This window comes from Molothrus ater, chromosome 8 (genome assembly GCF_012460135.2).
Source record: "Molothrus ater isolate BHLD 08-10-18 breed brown headed cowbird chromosome 8, BPBGC_Mater_1.1, whole genome shotgun sequence".
Lineage (NCBI taxonomy): Eukaryota > Metazoa > Chordata > Aves > Passeriformes > Icteridae > Molothrus > Molothrus ater.
Window position 1 is genome coordinate 4,226,782 of NC_050485.2, and position 17,527 is coordinate 4,244,308.

Below are 17,527 nucleotides of genomic sequence, written 5' to 3' on the forward strand. Positions count from 1 at the left end.
ATCCTTGTGTGACCTCATGTGGAAGTCCCAGTCCCTCAGGACATCATTCCAGGACAGGAACATGGCAGAGATGTGTCCCAAGGCAACGTTTTTGTCCAGGTTAAGCCTCTTAAACCTTGTTTAACCCCCCCTCAGCCACAACCCCCTTTGCTGTTCCTGGCAGCTTTTCTCTCTGCCAGGCTTTTTCCTGGCATGACAGCCAAGCAGGATTTATGGCTGTGCCTTATCCAAACAACCTGTAAAAGTGTTGTAGAGTGTTTAAAAAATAATAGTTGTTATAATTCAAGTGAAGAACAAACAAACACTTGCGTTTTCCTCCTTGTGCACAGGCCTTAACTCAGAATGGAGGGAGGAAGAGATGTTAGTGGGAGAAATTTCTTTTTCTCTCTGAAAGGGGCTGTTTAAATGAAATATTCTGTTTTAATAACACAGAGATGCTAAGGCTCCACAGACTGCACACAATTTACTTGACCTTTATAAATAGAACAGCCTTGTCTCTCTATTGGAAAACAAAAACAAAAAAAAAAACCAAAAAACCCTGAAAGCAGCATGCAGATTTATTAACCAGCACAGAGAGGAATTGTTAGATTTTATTCCTTGAGCAGGAAGGCAAATTGTCCAAGTAGGATTTGGAGAGAATAGCTTCACATACAGCAGCTTTTTGGGATGGCTGCCAGAAAAAAATGAAAAGCAGATCCATGCAACTGGCAGGTGGAAAATGTTGTATTCCTGAGGGCTCCTGCAAGAGTTACAGTTTGGGAGGAAAGAAATGCTGGGATGGTTGAGCACCTTGTGAAATTGGCCTCAAACTGTGCCAGGGGAGGTTTAGATTGGATAAAGGAAAAACTTCTCCATGGAAATGGCCTCAGGCATTGGAAGGGGCTGCCTGGGGGGGGTGGTGGAGTCCCCATCCCTGGAGGTGTCCACGAAAAAGGTGTGGATGTGGCACCTGGGGACATTGGGTGAATGTGGTGGTGGAGTCCCCATCCCTGGATGTGTCCAAGGATGGTGTGGATGTGGCACCTGGGGACATTGGGTGAATGTGGTGGTGGAGTCCCCATCCCTGGAGGTGTCCAAGGATGGTGTGGATGTGGCACTTGGGGACATTGGGTGAATGTGGTGGTGGAGTCCCCATCCCTGGAGGTGTCCAAGGAAGAAGGTGTTGATGTGGCACCTGGGGACATTGGGTGAATGTGGTGGTGTGGGGCTGATGGTTGGGCTCAGTCTTAGAGAGCTTTTCCAGCCTCAGTGGTTCTGTGGTGGGAAGTGAAAGCTGCCAGCTGCTGTAATCTCAGGCTGGAGAGGGAAAACCAAAGGGAATTGAAATCTTAATGCTGCTTTTAGCACCCATTTGGAACCATTGCACCTAAAGGACACCGGGGCTACAGATTATTCAAGACCTGGTAATTTTATTCTTGGAATAGATGGGGAAAATCATGGAATTCCTAGGGTTGGAAGGGATCTTGAAATCCCACCCAGTGCCACCCCTGCCATGGCAGGGACACCTTCCACTGTCCCAGGCTGCTCCAGCCTGGCCTTGGGCACTGCCAGGGATCCAGGGGCAGCCCCAGCTGCTCTGGGCACCCTGTGCCAGGGCCTGCCCACCCTGCCAGGGAACAATTCCTCATTCCCAATATCCCATCCAGCCCTGCCCTCTGGCACTGGGAAGCCATTCCCTGTGTCCTGGAATTACAAAGTGGGTCCAAGCAAGGAGAATGTCCCAGTTCCCTTAGCTGGAAGAGGTGAATTCCTCTTCTTCCTGTTCCACAATGGAGAATCCCAGAAGTTCTCATTCCTGGAGAGAAACTGTCTTGTAGTTAAAATACTTTTCCAAAATCTGCCTGTGCATCACAGCTGCCTGAGAGGCTTTCTTAGGCGAGCAGAGGTGTTTCATTTCAGATAAGGTGGATCTTTGTGGGTGAAATAGGATAAAGTGAATTCCATTGAAAAGGAACGACTTTTCAAACCTGCTGCAAAAGAAGATGTGGAAGTGCAGGCCCCAGGATGAACAATGACCCACCCAGAGTTTGGCTGCTTTTCTTTGGGTTTGAGTTTTCCATTCAGCTCTGGCTGCTGCTGCTGTTTGGGAGAACAGGCTGCATTTAGATTTTAAAAACGAATGCTCAAAGTTGTTGTATTTTCTGGGACCCCTGACGAAGGGAGGAAATGATGAATCTGACTCCATGTTCTCAGAAGGCTAATTTATTATTTTATGATCTATATTGTATTAAAGAATACTATAGTAAAGAATAGAGAAAGGATATAGACAGAAGGCTAAAAGATAATAATGAAAAACTTGTGACTCCTTCCACTCTTGGCATAACTTGGCACTGATTGGCCAATGAGTGAAAACAATCCACATGAAACCAATCAAACAATGACCAGTTGGTAAACAATGTCCAAACCACATTCCAAAGCACCAAACACAGGAGAAGCAAATCAGATAATTATTGTTTTCATTTTTCTGTGAGGCTTCTCAGCTTCCCAGGAGCAAAGTCCTGGACAAAGAGATTTTTCCAGAAAATATGACAGTGACACAAAATTGTGCTGTTTTCTCACTGACTTGAAAGGCTGGAATGTTGTTTTTTTTTTCTTAAACTCACTAAAGGAAGGTGTGTTTTCCAAGAATTCCAGTGCCAGTTAATTTCACTGTTCAGTGTTTAACACAGGCTTGGGCTGATCTTTCCAATCACCTGAATATATGGGATATTAGCATTTATGCAAACAGCTCGTGCCTTCTTTTGACTTTAATAAGTAACTGTTATCTTTAAAATGCACTTAAATTTTAAATGACACTTTTTGGGCCTGTTGGGATTAAACTGGATTTGAATTATTTCAGTTCCCTCCAGTAGTTCCTGTTTCCTCCACGGAAATAACTCTGCTCCTTGGCAGGCACGTTTTCTCCATCCCTTTTTAGCTCTTTCTGTGTATTCCTTTATGTAAATATTTCCTCAACACAGCCTGTGGGGCACGGAACAGACTCAGAACATGAAGAAGAGTTGTAGCAGTGAGCAAGGTTTCTTTCCTAGTCCTGTGAAATATTTGGGACAGAGGAAAGGAGCTGTTTCCCTAGAAACCCACATGTGCTGTATTGGAAGAAACACCATTTCTGTCTCCTTGTGATGCACTCATATCCTGGTCTGCTTTTTTTGTGGGATTTCTTTTCTTTATTGTCATGGAATCACAGAAGGGTTTGGGCTGGAAGGGACCTTAAAGCCCATCCAGTGCCACCCTTTCCACTCATAACTCAGGAGAAAATGGCTGAATGGAATCCTCCATGGATTTCAGCTCCTCAAGTCAGCCCACAAAGTCCTGTTTCACTTTTAAAAGCATAGCAGAGGCAAAACAAGCCCAACCTTCCAACAGCAACTCCAACTCTTACAGCTCTGAAAAAGCAATTTTATTTAACCATATGCATCCTTAATTGGAGGGAGGATGTGTGTGTAAGGGAAGATCCTGCAGATTGAATAGTATTTGTCCACACAGGGCAATTAAATTTACTTTCACACTTTGAAAGCCATTCATAGAATCCCAGAATGGTTTGGGTTGGAAGAGATCTTAAATCCCTTCCAGTGCCACCCCTGCCATGGCAGGGACACCTTCCACTGTCCCAGGCTGCTCCCAGCCCCAGTGTCCAGCCTGGCCCCAGGGATCCAGGGGCAGCCCCAGCTGCTCTGGGCACCCTGTGCCAGGGCCTGCCCACCCTCACAGGGGACAATTCCTTCCAATATTCTACCAAATCTCATCCAAGGCACATCTGCTATTTCCTTCCTCCTTTCCATTCTGCCACATGAAACCCTTGGGGTCCTTCTGGCTCCTTGCAGCCCCTTTCCAACCTGGGTATTTCTCCTGGCCTGGGGCTCAGCTTTCTCTTGTTTTGGCTGCTATTTGCTCAGCTGCCCCATGAGAGCAGTGAAATAGCAAGGGGCAGGGACCTGCAGGAGGGGAGAAAGCATTTGGGAGGATGGTGAGGGGAAAGGAAAAAGAAATCCACAGTGCTCTGCACTAGGAATGTCAAATGAGGCACTCAGATGAAAAAGGAACACAAGCCAGAGTTGCTGCAATGGGAGCAAGCATTTTGGAGATGGGAGATGGTGTGGGAAGGTGATGAGACACGAGGGAGGTGGAAGAAGGGAGAGCTAAGTGCAGGATAGTAGTGCAAGGGAAGGAGAGCAGTCCCAGCAGTACATTATGGGAGCAAACTTCGTTTTCTGCTCATGTGATGCAGATAAAGGTAACTTAATTCTCTGCCCTTCTCTCTCTTACTTGTTTTGTCACAGTTCTCAGCCTCAAGATGAGGTTGGTTCTTCTCTCTGATGCCCTGTTTGGAGCTTTCCTGTGAACCAAAGGTTTTCTGTTGAGGACCTGGGCAGCAGCATGGCAGCACATTTGAACTGTACATTTTGGGGCTTTCCTGGCTTGCTGAGGAAGGCAGAAGAGCTGTGTGCCCTAATGCCTGTCCTGGCTGTCCTCAGAAACAAGTGCTGCTCCTGTTTCCCCTTGGAATGGCCCTGTTTGTAAAGGGGAGAGCCTTCCCTTGGGAATACCTCAGTGGATCCCACACTGGGATTCTGGTTTGCCAGGCTGTAACACCAGGAGCTTACAGAGTGAGTGACCTCCAAAACTTGCTCAGGGTCTGGAGTGTGAACCCTGTGAGGGAGCTGGGAAGGGGCTGAGCCTGGAGCAAAGGAGGCTCAGGGGGCCCTTGTGGCTCTGCACAACTCCCTGCCAGGAGGGGACAGCCAGGGGGGGCCGGGCTGTGCTGCCAGGGAACAGGGACAGGACAAGGGCAAAGGGCCTCAAGCTGGGCCAGGGGAGGCTCAGCTTGGACAGCAGCAGCAATTTCTGCATGCAAAGGGTGCTCAGGCCTTAGCAGGGGCTGCCCAGGGAGCTTTGCAGTGCCCAGCCCTGCAGGTGTCCCAGCAAGGGCTGGAGGTGGCACAGTGGGCACAGGGTTTGTGGGCATTGGGAGCGGGGCTGAGCCTCATCCCTAACGAGCTGCAGCTGTGAGAAGCAGGTGAATGATATTGAAATTAATGAGCCTTAATGAGCCCAGGGGCACTGACCAATCACACAGGAGCAGAGGGCACACAGGTGCAGTGCATCAACACGAGGGGAGAAAAGGCTGGGCTGAGGCACAGCAAGGGCAGTTGCTGGCAGCCTTTTGAAGTGATGGGATGTTACTCTGTGTGAGCAGATACCTGAAGCCTTCTGAGCTGGTGAGGTGTTGCTCTGTGTGGGTGGTGTTCTCTGAAATTGTTTGGTGATGCTCTGTGTGTCATGGCTGTCTCAGCTGTGACAGGCACTCAGGGCTCTGGGCTGGGGACAAGGTGAGCTCTGGGCACAGCTGGCACTGGATGATCCTGGAGGGCTTTTCCAGCCTAACTGGTTCTGTGATTGCACAGTCTCCATGCTACTCCTCAGCTTTCCTTGGGCAGCGCCTTTTGTATTGCTGCACTCTTGTTTTACCTCTGCATGTCCATTCCTGTCAGGGTTCCCTGAGGACAAGTGTTGCCATGAAATGTGAGGTTATTACTTGTTCAAAAATATCTTCCCTTTTGCCACAAATAAGGCATTTCCCTTTCACTGTCTTTCCAGGCTGAAATTCCTGGAAACATTCAGTGCCTCTGGAGGAGAGAGTTACTTTGATCAAAGAAAAGGGCTGTTTCCTAAAGTCCTTCTAATTCAAAGCTCTTCATCTTTCCCTTGCCTTCCATCAGAATTTGGTGCCTGCTTTCTCCTAGCACATTTGTCACTCTTATTCTTCAAAAGATCTCCTTTAAGTTCTCTCTGTCTTGTGCTTACATGTGGCTGGATGATTGCAGGTATCCCTGGAGTTGGTCTCACATGGCTTAAGGGAATTAGGGAAATTTCTCTGACTCCCCAACCCACCACTAATTACCCCCTGCAGATTGTTCTTCACAATCCAAGATTTTATGAGGATCCAAAATCCTCATAAATGCAGCTTTCCATGCTTGGGGTTGTGTTTTTTGGTGTTGTGGGGTTTTTTTTGGTTTTTTTTTTGGTTTTTTTTTTTTTTTTTTTGGTGAGGGTTTTTCTGGAGGTGTTTGCCTTGTGCTGCTCTCATTCCTGCTGTGTTGGGCATCCCTTCTGTGGCTGTGGGATCTCCCCTCTGTGAGGACAGTGCTGAGGGCTGTGTCCTCCTGCTTCACAGTTTGGGTTAGTTTTTTGGTTACAGCCAAAGGCAACATCACAACCATGGGATTCTGAGTGGAATTCCTAAAACAGGAGGAGCAAGAGCATTTCTGAGCAAAAGCCCTGTTTTGTTTTAGTGCCACAGAGTTATTAAGGTTGGGAAAGATCTGCAGGGTCATGGAGTCCTCCCTGTGCCTGATCCCCACCTTGTCCCCTGATGCCTTGGCAAGGCTGCCCTAGAGCAGAGGCTGGACAGAGTTAAAGAATAAAGCAGGGATTTATTAAAAGGATCTCCATGGATGCACCTTGGGCAGCACAAGAGCCCAGCCAGGGCTGCACCCAAGGTGAACCAAAATGGGCATAAAATGGACACCTGGTCATGGGGTCTGTCACTTTGATCAGTTCTGCTCCGTTTGCATATTGGAGTTCATTGTCCAATTACAGCTTTAGCCCATGCAGTCCCACCCTGCTTGGTTTTCTCTCTTTAGCCCACGTTGTTTGTGCTCTTGGGCCTGAGATTTGGATCATTTGTCCTTGGTCCCCAGCTGGAGCAGGAATTGTTTTGTCTCCCTGCTCTGTGAAGAGAGCTCACCATCCCTTAATGTGAAGCTCAGACCCACACACTAAAGCAGCACAGAATGTGAAAAATATAAAAGCTACACCTGAGGCATCACCCCAGCCCAGAGCCCTGAGTGCCACCTCCAGCCCTTGCTGGGACACCTGCAGGGCTGGGCACTGCAAAGCTCCCTGGGCAGCCCCTGCCAAGGCCTGAGCACCCTTTGCATGCAGAAATTGCTGCTGCTGTCCAAGCTGAGCCTCCCCTGGCCCAGCTTGAGGCCCTTTCCCCTTGTCCTGTCCCTGTTGCTCCCTGCATTCCTGTCAGGGAGTTGTGCAGAGCAGTTGTTGGCATATTCTTCAAAACTCAGTGGCATTGTCACAGTCAATGCTCATGCTATAGAAATAGGAATGAGAAAATAATATTTTGAGTGTGCCAACCTCTCCCCCACCTGCCCTTGAGCAGAAGGAAGGCAGCAGCAGCAGCACTGCCCTGCTCCCAGCCCCATCCCCCTGCTTTTCCTCCTGAGACACCTCCTGAGCTTCCTGCTGCTGCTCTTTCTCCAGTTAAACGTTATCAAGTTGTGTGGCTGCTCAGAGTTCATCTTGCCGGCCCCAAGGTGCTTGTCCAGCTCTAATCTGGTTTATTGGCAGGCTAGACAGAGCCTGCAGGATGTGCTCCCATGGCTGTATCCTGGAGTGACCCTTCTGGGAGGAGGCACATCGTGCCCTTCTGTCCCCACTGGCTGCTCCTTGGTGCTTGTCAGTGGGGAGTTGTTTGGGTAATGCCACACATCTTGCAAATATTTATGTCCCAAAGCCTGCCTGCAAATGTCAGGCCTCCCGCTGACTCGTGAAGTAGGAAGAAATAGTTTTCCCTAAAATCCTCAGAGATATTTATTGGAAGACTGAGGCTCCAAGCACTGTCTGCATTCCACTGCCACACGCCCATGGCATTTCAGCCAGGGACTTCTCCAGGCTGGAGAGAGCTGATGGAACTTCCCTGGTGACAGTCCCATCCATCACCAGCCCTGGGTGAATCAGAGTGAGGGATGTGAAATCTCTGTCGCTGCTCTCCCCTCCCCATCCATCACAATTCCTGTGGATCCCCCTCCTGAACTTTCACTGGAGCAGCTCTGTATTTCCCTGGCTGTGACAGCATTCCCTGTGGATGTGTTTGTCAGGGAGGAGCAAAGTGTTTCTGCAGAGCACATCCATCTCTCCTGGCCCACGGTGCACTTGGAGGAGCTCCTGACGTGTTCTCAGCCTCTAATCCAGGAGAGCAGAGTGAGCTGTCTCTGCTCAGAGGATCTCTAATTGGATTTCTGCATCTATGTAAATTAGGTTATCATCCCCTTGGCAGATTTCCTGCCCGTTGCACCAGGGTGAAGCCATCTCCGTGGTGGCCATCAGTAACTCCCTTCTCCAGGAATGTGGGTGCAGCTCACTGCCCACACCTTCACTTATCCCCAGGGAGCCACACACACCTCCAAAGGCACTGCAAACTTGGGGCAACTCTTGGAGCTGCCTTTAGCTCCACTCCTCATCCCTGCCTCCAGTCAGGGTCACTGCCAGGACTGGAAGCCCTCATGGATAATGGTTTGATGGATGGAGAGACTCCTGCCTCTCAACTCCATGCTTCTTTCCAAGATCACCATGACCTTCAGGATGTGTTGTCTGGGTCTCTGTGACTCTGTCTTGCTCACCGAGCTCCTTCTGGAGGAGTTTGGGTTGTTTCTGGGTTCCTGGGTGTGTAGACATATGGGGACATGTGTTTTCTCTGCTATTTTTGTAGGTGCAAGAAGGCTCCAGCACAGCTGTGCTGGATGTGAGCGCTGAAACTGTGAAATGCACGGGGTAACGCCCCTCAGAAGTCTGCCTTAGAGACACCCATCCCCTTCACCATGGCTTTGCCACGTGTTCTGCAAGAATTCCTGCATGCAAAGGGTGCTCAGGCCTTGGCAGGGGCTGCCCAGGGAGCTTTGCAGTGCCCAGCCCTGCAGGTGTCCCAGCAAGGGCTGGAGGTGGCACTCAGGGCTCTGGGCTGGGGACAAGGTGGGCACTGGGCACAGCTGGCACTCCATGGCCTTAGAGATCTTTTCCAACACAAATGTTTCTCTGATTTTTGTGTTTTCCCCTCTCATTAGCTGCCCAAAGCTTCTGCTGTTTGCTTCAGGTAATCAAGGGGCTGCTTAATCCTGCTCTGAGGGCTTGGTAGTGGTTTCTCAAAATGCAGCTCATGTGGGAGTTCCTCAGAGCTGTCAGGGAGTGCAGGAGGAGGCAAATTGTGCTGGCAAGAACCAACTTCTTCTCCTGCCTGAGCCTGCCAACATTTCTGGGATCTAAACCTGGGGCTTTGTAGGATGCAAAATAGGAGCCTAAAAAAGGGCGGTAAATTAAGATCTGTGGGGTGAGACATGTTAAAATGCAAGTTAACCAACTCTTGCCTACAGTATTTTTATACCAACAACAATTTTCAGCGTAGGTGAAAGGGGATTTGAATTTTTTTTTTTTTGCTGAAATGATTTTTCTTTTTAAATGTCGAATGCCAAAATATGATATAATGAACAGCAGTGTACTGATATATTTAGAAATCCTAAATGGAGCTGTCTGAGCAACATTCTCTGCAGAGCAACTCGGTTCTGCGACTCTAAGTTGTATTGAAGTGCAAGAAAACCTGGAAATGCGGAAGCTATTTTCCTGGCTTACAGGTTTAGATCAGGGTAAAGTTGCTTAACCTCTTTTTAAATTGGCATTTTGGGTAAAAATTTGGCTGGACTCTTGTGAAGAAACATTCTTCCATCCAGCTATTCAGGAGTATTTTTAAATTGGCATTTTGGTTAAAAATTTGGGTGGACTCTTGTGATGAACATTCTTCCATCCAGCTCTTCAGGAGCAGCCACGCTGAAGATCCTGCTCAGAAATTTCCCCTAAATCCAGAAGATGAGCTGTGTGTTGTGGGAATGGGAAGCCTTGTAAAGAAAATCCACAAGTGTATTTAAAGGCCTTCATGTTACTCGGTCCCAGACTTTAAATCCTACTCTTATTCCCAGTTACTGAGACAAGAATAGCTCTCTGGAGTTATATTTAACATTCCCTTGAAGGAACATCCAGAGTGGGCTTTATCCAGAGCCAAAGCAAACAGCTAATGCAGGGTTATCAGCTATTAATGGCACTGGAGCCCAAACAAGCCCCAGATCTTACCCAAAGGTTGGAGCTTTCCTCTCCTGCTCTGCTCCCTGGAGTGAGTTATGAAGAGATCCATTTGCTCCCTTGCAGGATTTAGGATTTGAAGGCATTATCCAGCATTTCACCTTTCAGGAAGTGCCCTGTGCCTGGGGTGCTTTGGCACTCAGGGAGGATCCTCCACCTTGCCTTGGCACCAAGAATTTCACTTTGCCTCCAAAGGCAGCTTTGCTGAAGGCTTTGGGCTTCAGGCTGGTGGTTGAGGGATTAAATATTCATCCTGGAAGTTCTGCTTCCTACCTCTGGTTCTTTGATGGGAGCCTAGGAGCTGCCAACAATCCATAACCCTGGGAAGGGAGGAGTGCCAGGAACAGCTTTGGACTGCTGCCTCTTGATGATGCTCATTTTGGTATCACTGAAGGCTTTGTGGGTCTCAGCTGCCAGTTTGGAACCTCGGGATGCGTGGCCAGGCCACAGGAGATGAGTTCTGCTGATATTTCAATGTGAGGAGGGCATGGAACTGTTGGAGCAAGTCCTGAGATTGCTGAGGGGACAGGAGCAGCTTCCCTCTGGAGCCAGGCTGGGAGAGCTGGGGCTCTGAGAAGGGTGTGGGGAGACCTCCCAGCTCCTTCCAGGGCATGAAGGAGCTGGAGAGGGACCCTGCAACAGGGACTGGAGTGCCAGGACACAGGGAATGGCTTCAGACTGCCAGAGGGGAAATTCAGGTTCTATAGACAGAATAAACTCTTCCCTGTGAGCGTGGAGAGGCCCCAGCACAGGGAAGCTGTGGCTGCCCTGGATCCCTGGAAGTGTCCAAGGCCAGGCTGGATGGGGCTTGGAGCAGCCTGGGACATGGGAGGTGTTTGGGACAGCCCAAAGGGGGTGGAAGGAGGTGATTTTAAGGTCCTTTCCAACCCAAACCACTCTGGGGCTCTATTCCTGAGCAGAGCTCAGTGTGTGTTTTAGTCTTGCCTACTCTTTGAACTGCACAAGGGCTTAAAACAGAGTTAGAAGCTCTACAAAGGTGAGCTCTGAGCAAAAAGCTTCCCCAGCCCTGCTGGAAACTTTGCTTTTTGTGCCGCTTGGAATGAACACACACCCCCTTTGGAAAGGGAGATACATCTGGAGACAGCTTAAAAAACAAAATCAGTGTAACACTTCTTGCTGTGTGTTTGTATCCTGCTGGATGGTTTCTGGAAAGCTGGAGCAGGCACAATCCTTGGCTGTGTTATCCCTTTTTAAGGAAGGTTTTTTTTGGGTTTTTTTTCCTTTTTCCATGGCCACATATTGTAGAAGTAAACACTTCTAAACATTTCACAGTGTGGATTTTAAACAGTTGTTGTAGGGATTGGCTGGGTTCTTGTATCCCTCCTTAGATTCAGGGGCAGAGACTGCATGCTTTTTTCCATGCTTCTTATCTCTGAAATCAGCTTAATTCCTTGGGCAGGGATATGGAAGATCCCAAAAAATAGTGCTTTTGGGCATGAGTTTCTACAAATAATTTGGATTTTGGCAGCAGTGATGACCCAGCTGAAAAAGGTGCCCCCGGTTGTAGTAGCTTTGAGTAGGGTTCATTGTATGAGTAAGTAAGAAGTTCTCCTCTCCCAGGACCCTGTGTTTTTACTTCTGTAAACTTGAACTCTCTCTGTCTGTTTGGTCAAGTTCCTGTGGGTGTTTCCCTCCTAAATATGGAGATTTAGGTTATTAGTAGTATTTGTTAATTCCTGATGGGGGAAACACCAGAAAAAAATATTCCTTCCTCCCTTTAGAATTGGCACGTTGAAAAGTTTTGCTCAAAGTTGAGATGGAAACAGCTAAATGGTCTTGCTTCTTTTTGTCACTCCAAAGTGTGTTTTTTCTTTCCCTTTTTTGCAGGCATCTTTCTGCCTGTCCAACCAGTGCATTGCTTCTCATTTTCCTTACTGATAGTTTCAAATGGTTTTGCTTCAAAGCTGTGGTGTTAAACACCCTAAAATTTAGAACCATGCCACTAATCTTTAAATTGAACTCTCAATTTCTTCTAATTTTCCTGACCCACCTCTGTTTAACCAGCTCTTGCCAGCAGCAGATTCCCTGGAGGGTGGTTCCTGGGTAGCTCCCCTTGACCCTCAGGTTCCAGCAGGCTCCAAACTGGAGCTGCACCAGTACTGGCTGTGGTGGGAGGGCTTTGGTTTCTGGAAGCATCCTTGGAGGGGTCTGTCAGAGGCCTTTCCATCTGCTCCTAAATTTTTCCCTTAAAAGCCAGCAAGTGGCTTTTTCCACATAGAGATGAGCCCTTTTGGGGTGAAAAACCACTTTGTGTTCCAATATTTAGTGTACATGCCAGAAGGTACAAACCCAGCGTGGGGAATGTGTTGCTCTGAGGGAAGAGCCTGGGATGAGCATTCCTTGTGTTCCTTGGAAAATGGGAATTCCTGTCAGGATAGCAACAGCCTGTGCTGCAGGGTTTGGCTATTTCACTGCAGCCATTGCAAAGCATCCCAGAAAGGACTGGGCTGGAAGAGACCGTAAATCCCACCCAGTGCCACCCCTGCCATGGCAGGGACACCTTCCACTGTCCCAGGCTGCTCCAGCCCCAGTGTCCAGCCTGGCCTTGGGCACTGCCAGGGATCCAGGGGCAGCCCCAGCTGCTCTGGGCACCCTGTGCCAGGGCCTGCCCACCCTGCCAGGGAACAATTCCTCATTCCCAATGTCCCATCCAGCCCTGCCCTCTGGCAGTGGGAGCCATTCCCTGTGTTCTGTCCCTCCATCCCTTGTCCCCCGTCCCTCTCCAGCTCTCCTGGAGCCCCTTTAGGCCCTGGCAGGGGCTCTGAGCTCTCCCTGGAGCCTTCTCCTCTCCAGGTGAGCAGCCCCAGCTGTGCCAGCCTTTCCTCCCAGCAGAGCTGCTCCATCCCTCTGCCCATCCTGGTGCCTGCCCTGGGCTCTCTGCAGCAGCTCCAGGTCCCTCCTGTGCTGGCCCCAGGGCTGGGGCAGCTCTGCAGGTGGGGTCTCACCTGAGCACAGGGGCAGAATCCCCCTCTCTTAAGCTCCTCACCCTGCTGGGGATGCATCTCAGAGGTTTTATCTCCCATCTGTTACAAACCAGTATTTTTATTTATCTCCTGCCTTTGAGCCACTGGATGTTCATAGCAGGATTTGAATTTCAGCGTTTTATGGCCTCTGCAAACCTTTAACACAGGGCTTTCCACAGCTCAGCATGGCTTCTATGCATAGCCCAGCCAGTTTTTGCTGGGACAATAACCTAAATTTCTTTGGCTTGTTGGGGATGCTGGTGGCTGGCTCTGGTTGGGCTGGGGGAGCAGAGCACCCCAGTACAGCACTGGGAGGGGTGGATGGACACTGGGAGGGATGGATGGACACCCCCCTGTGTGCTTTGCTCCTAAGAGACAGCACAAGCAGGTTTTTATGCATTAAGTGTATTTGTAGGCAACCTGTTAAGGTTCTTTTTGCATGACTTCTGCAAATTCGAATGCAATTAGCTTCTTCCTCCTGTTGCCTTATTAATTACTGTGATGGACCTAAAGTGATTTGGGACAGGATGTATCACAGAGGATTGTGCCCTCTTTTTAAACTCTTCATCAAGTCTCCAGCACATTTGGTCATTAATCTTGCAGGAAAACAGGGATGGCTTGGTGCCAGGCTTGCTCTGGAGAGGAAAGATGGCAATAACTGCTTTTTACTCTGAGTGACCCTCTGAAGGCAGGGACATCCACTCCAGTGCTAAGTAAATATTCATGGAAATTCTCCTCCTTCAGACAAACTCATTTAGAAACAGTCCTGCTGCCTTACAAATATTGTAGGTTATTTTGTTTGTGCCTTGTTCCTATTAGAAACCTGAACCAGAAAGCACAGAAGAAATGCTGTTGGAAAATAAGAGGTAATGGAACAGCTGTATCTTGTTTAAAGCACTTAGTTGCCGTGGCAGGAGTGTGATTTTTAACCATTTAAAATACTTTGTATTCTGTATTTACTGGGTAGATTCCTGTATTCACATGTGTGGGATAGCTGCTGTTTTGAAATAATGGTGATGATTAAGGAATGGCGTGGTTTGGAGAAGCATTTGTTATTTGAAGAATTTATTATAAATTTTTATTTGAATAATTGGGAACTAGGAGTTGATTCATGTGTTTCTGGGCTGGTGACAAGGTGGGGATTGGGCACAGGCTGGACTTGATGGTCTGGCAGGGCTTTTCCCACCTGGGATTGGACATAAGAATAAACACAATTAAAAAAAAGCCTGTTTATTTGAAATTGGTCCTGTGAATTACAGGGAAAGAAAAGATAATAATAATAATAATAAAATAACGTGGAAGTTGCTGAAAGCCTGGCATGTGTGAGTGTGTGGGACTGGCAAGTCACAGTGCATGAATAATTTTTCTGAATTATTAAGAGTGATGAAGATTCCTCACAGAGAACAATAGAGGAGCTCTGCTTGTAGCTCTGACGTTGTATTTTTAGGACCAACTCATTTTCAAGTGTGTCAAACTCTGCTTTTTTTTTTTGTTACTCTGTTCTAAAAGACGGATGGAATATTTCCTGCTGGAAGGGTTTGGAGCTCCCAAACACTGCAGGGTTGTTTGGTCTGTGGTGGGAAGGGTGGAAGGAGATGATTTTTAAGGTTTTTTCCAACCCAAAGCATTCTGGGGTTTTATGGAATACTCTCATAAATAAGCAGCTGCCTTGCAAGGTGGTTTTGCTCCTCCAGCCAGCCCTGTTTAAGGGCAGCTGGAGCTGCTTTTCTCACAGGCTTTGTAGTCCAAGTCTCATCTTAACCAATTATCCCTACTAATAAAGCCTATTTTGCTCACATTCAAGCATGACTGAGTTATTATTCAGCCCTTTCCTTGTGGGTATTTAATTTTAGGATGCTCAGATGTGGCAGAGATGAAGCTGTGTTTCATTGATGGCCCAGCCAACGTGTTTTCCTTTATGATGATGTATTTTGTGGGGGTTAAAAGGGTTTGGATGACCTGGGGGGCTCTGAGCTTGCTGTGATGTTCCTGTGTTGAGGACAGAGACTGAATCAGGTGGTTCAGATGTTCTCTTACACATCTGAGGTAAATATTATGATTAATATAATATTGATAATATTATTAAGCTCTTGAATTTCCTAAATTTTGTCACATTGGGTCTGTTTTGCTGCTTCTCCCCCAGCTAGAATCATAAAGGTTGGAAAAAACCTTTAAGCTCATTGAGTCCAGCTGAGTTTTTCCTGTTCCTTTGCTGTTGTTTGGACCAAATTTCCCAAGTCCTCCTCAAATCCTTTCCCATGTTCAATTCCAACAAGGAGAGCTTTGTTTTGTGCTGAAGGTTTCTACGTCCAGAGGGAAGTTTGACTTGGGCCAGGAATTCCCCACTGTCTTTTTGGGTCTTGTGACTTTTGCAGCAACTCCACTTAAAATCCTAACTCTATCAAGGACAAATGAAACAAACTTGGAGCCTTGGAATGAAATAAAAGCCTGGGATGGGAATGCAGGTTGACATGATGAACACAAAAGCTTTCATTAGGCTTTCTCTGGTGGCCAGTTGGGCACCACCAATAAGGAGCTGGTGGTGAGGAGGATTTGGGGTGGCTGACAGAAGAGCAGTCAGGAGCAGGGAGAGCATCCTCTGGCAAATGGAGGAAATGGGGCTGTGCAGTGCCTGCTCAGCCTTACAAATCCCCAGCTTTGCTGAAAGGAAGGCATGGCCCAGGGGCAGCTTTACCTGGGGCTCCTTATTTGCACACAGGGATGGCTGTGAGGGCCGATTCCAACTCTCAGGAGTGGTTTTGTGGTGCCCTGAGCCCACCTTGTCCTTGGCAGCCTGGTCCTGTGCCCTCCTGCCCTTCAGCAGGGTCACTTCTGGTGGCCTCTGGTGTCCAGTGTTGAAATAACCTCCAAACTATCAAAGGAATAAAAAGAATCTTGAACACTGCCGAGCTGGCAGTGTGGTGGGTGGGACCCTGAGCAAGGCTGGGCTGGTTTGGTGTCAGAGTGAGCTCTTTTTGGATTTACAAGTGGGGTAACTGGGAGGTGTTTTAAAAAAAAACCTTTTATTCTGTTTCCAGTCTTAGGAGAAGGGTGAGCCAATACAGATGTTATAATTCACGTCATTACAATCAAAGCCACCATTTTTCAATTATAATACACTATAAGTGTGTATAATCATAATACACTATAATACATTTTTCACAGTTCTGTTTCTCCAAAGTATCCAGTCTTTTTTGCAAGGCCATCCTTTGGAACTTGTTCCTAGTTCCATTTCTCTCTCCACAATGTCTGTCCTGTTCCAGGGCATTTGTAAGTCAGCATTTCTTATCTCAAGGTTTACACACAGGTGCACACACTGTGTGAGTGAGTCTTCAATCAGGCTTTGAGAATTCTCTACAAATCCATTTCCCACAGTTTGGATCCCCAGGTCCCACTTTGGCTCTTTTTTAAGAAGATAGGACCCATTAAAATGTTTTTCTTTGAAAACTTGGCTTCACATTCACCTTTCCAACAGTTAAATCCCTCCTGGCTGCTCGGGCTCTGCAGGAACAGTTCAGCCCCCAGGGTGAGGAGTGAGGGCTGAGGAGCTGCTGTCCAGCCTGGAGGTGTTTTAGGAGCTTTAGTTTTGGTCTAGGTCAGGATTTAACATTCTCAGTTGTCCACCTGCACAAGTGGATTTGGGATTTTGTGCCAAATGCCTCCTGTAGTGATTATGCTATAAATACTCAGAGAATCCGAGCAGTGTCACCCTTTGGTGTGCTCCAGTTTGTATAATTAATAGAAAATATAATAAACCAAGTAATAAATCTGTTAGCTTCTTGTTTGTGCTTCCTTTCAGTTTTGTGTATGGAAGATATTCCAAGGGCTGTGTTACTGTAGATGTGAAAATTGTAGCTAAAAGAGGATTTTGCAACTCCACAAAATCTATTTTTATTGCAATGCTGGACATGTCTAAAGCTTACTTACAACAAATAATTACAAGTTCACATCTCTGTAATTATTTTTCTTTGAGTTTCTCTGCACATTTTTAGGGAAAACACTGATTTTTTAAATAAATTTATTTATCCCCAGGTCCAAGGAGCTAATAAAGGAAGCAATCCTGACAATGACTTCATGAAGAACCTGGAATTGTCCCAGATCCAGGAGATTGTGGATTGTATGTACCCTGTGGAGTATGGCAAGGACAGCTGCATCATCAAGGAGGAGATGTGGGTTCCCTGGTCTACGTCATGGAAGGTAGGGTTGGGAAAAATCTTATTTATTCCTTTTTTTTTTAACACTTGGACACAAAATCTTTCGTGGGAAAAATGTTTCAGAGAAAGAGGTTGTCTAAATATGGTTGCTAAAAAATTATGTGGACTGCTTTACTGCTTTTGGCTGGAAAATTCTGCCTGGATTTGTGTGCCTGCCTGGCTAAAGAAAGGAGGTGAAAGATGTTAACCCTGCACTGGAATAAACCTCCCCTAAGCAGAGCTGCTGTACTTGAGGTGATGGTTTGCTGGATAAATGAGGATTTTAACAGAAGAATGGAGATGGGAAGGGTTGTAGAGTAGGGAGAAGGTGCTCAAAGCCTCCTCCCAGGAGAAATTTGGGCATTCATTTTTTTAGCCATTTTTTTGATGGATAAATGAAGATTTTAATAGAAGGAATGGAGATGG

The 17,527-nt window shown here is 47.4% G+C and overlaps 1 protein-coding gene across 3 annotated transcripts in view; it reads left to right on the plus strand.

Moving 5' to 3' along the window:
• The window catches only part of PRKG1 (protein kinase cGMP-dependent 1), a 412,591-nt gene that overhangs the window by 44,817 nt on the left and 350,247 nt on the right, over positions 1 to 17,527 (plus strand). Inside the window, exon 1 of one of the 3 annotated variants that reach the window (XM_054515613.1) lies at positions 17,065 to 17,105. The exons of the other annotated variants lie outside the window; for them this stretch is intronic. Within the exon in view, the coding sequence (XP_054371588.1) occupies positions 17,099 to 17,105 (7 nt within the window). The 5' untranslated portion in view covers positions 17,065 to 17,098. Of the gene's footprint in view, positions 1 to 17,064; positions 17,106 to 17,527 lie in introns of those variants that run through there. 3 annotated transcript variants of the gene reach the window in all.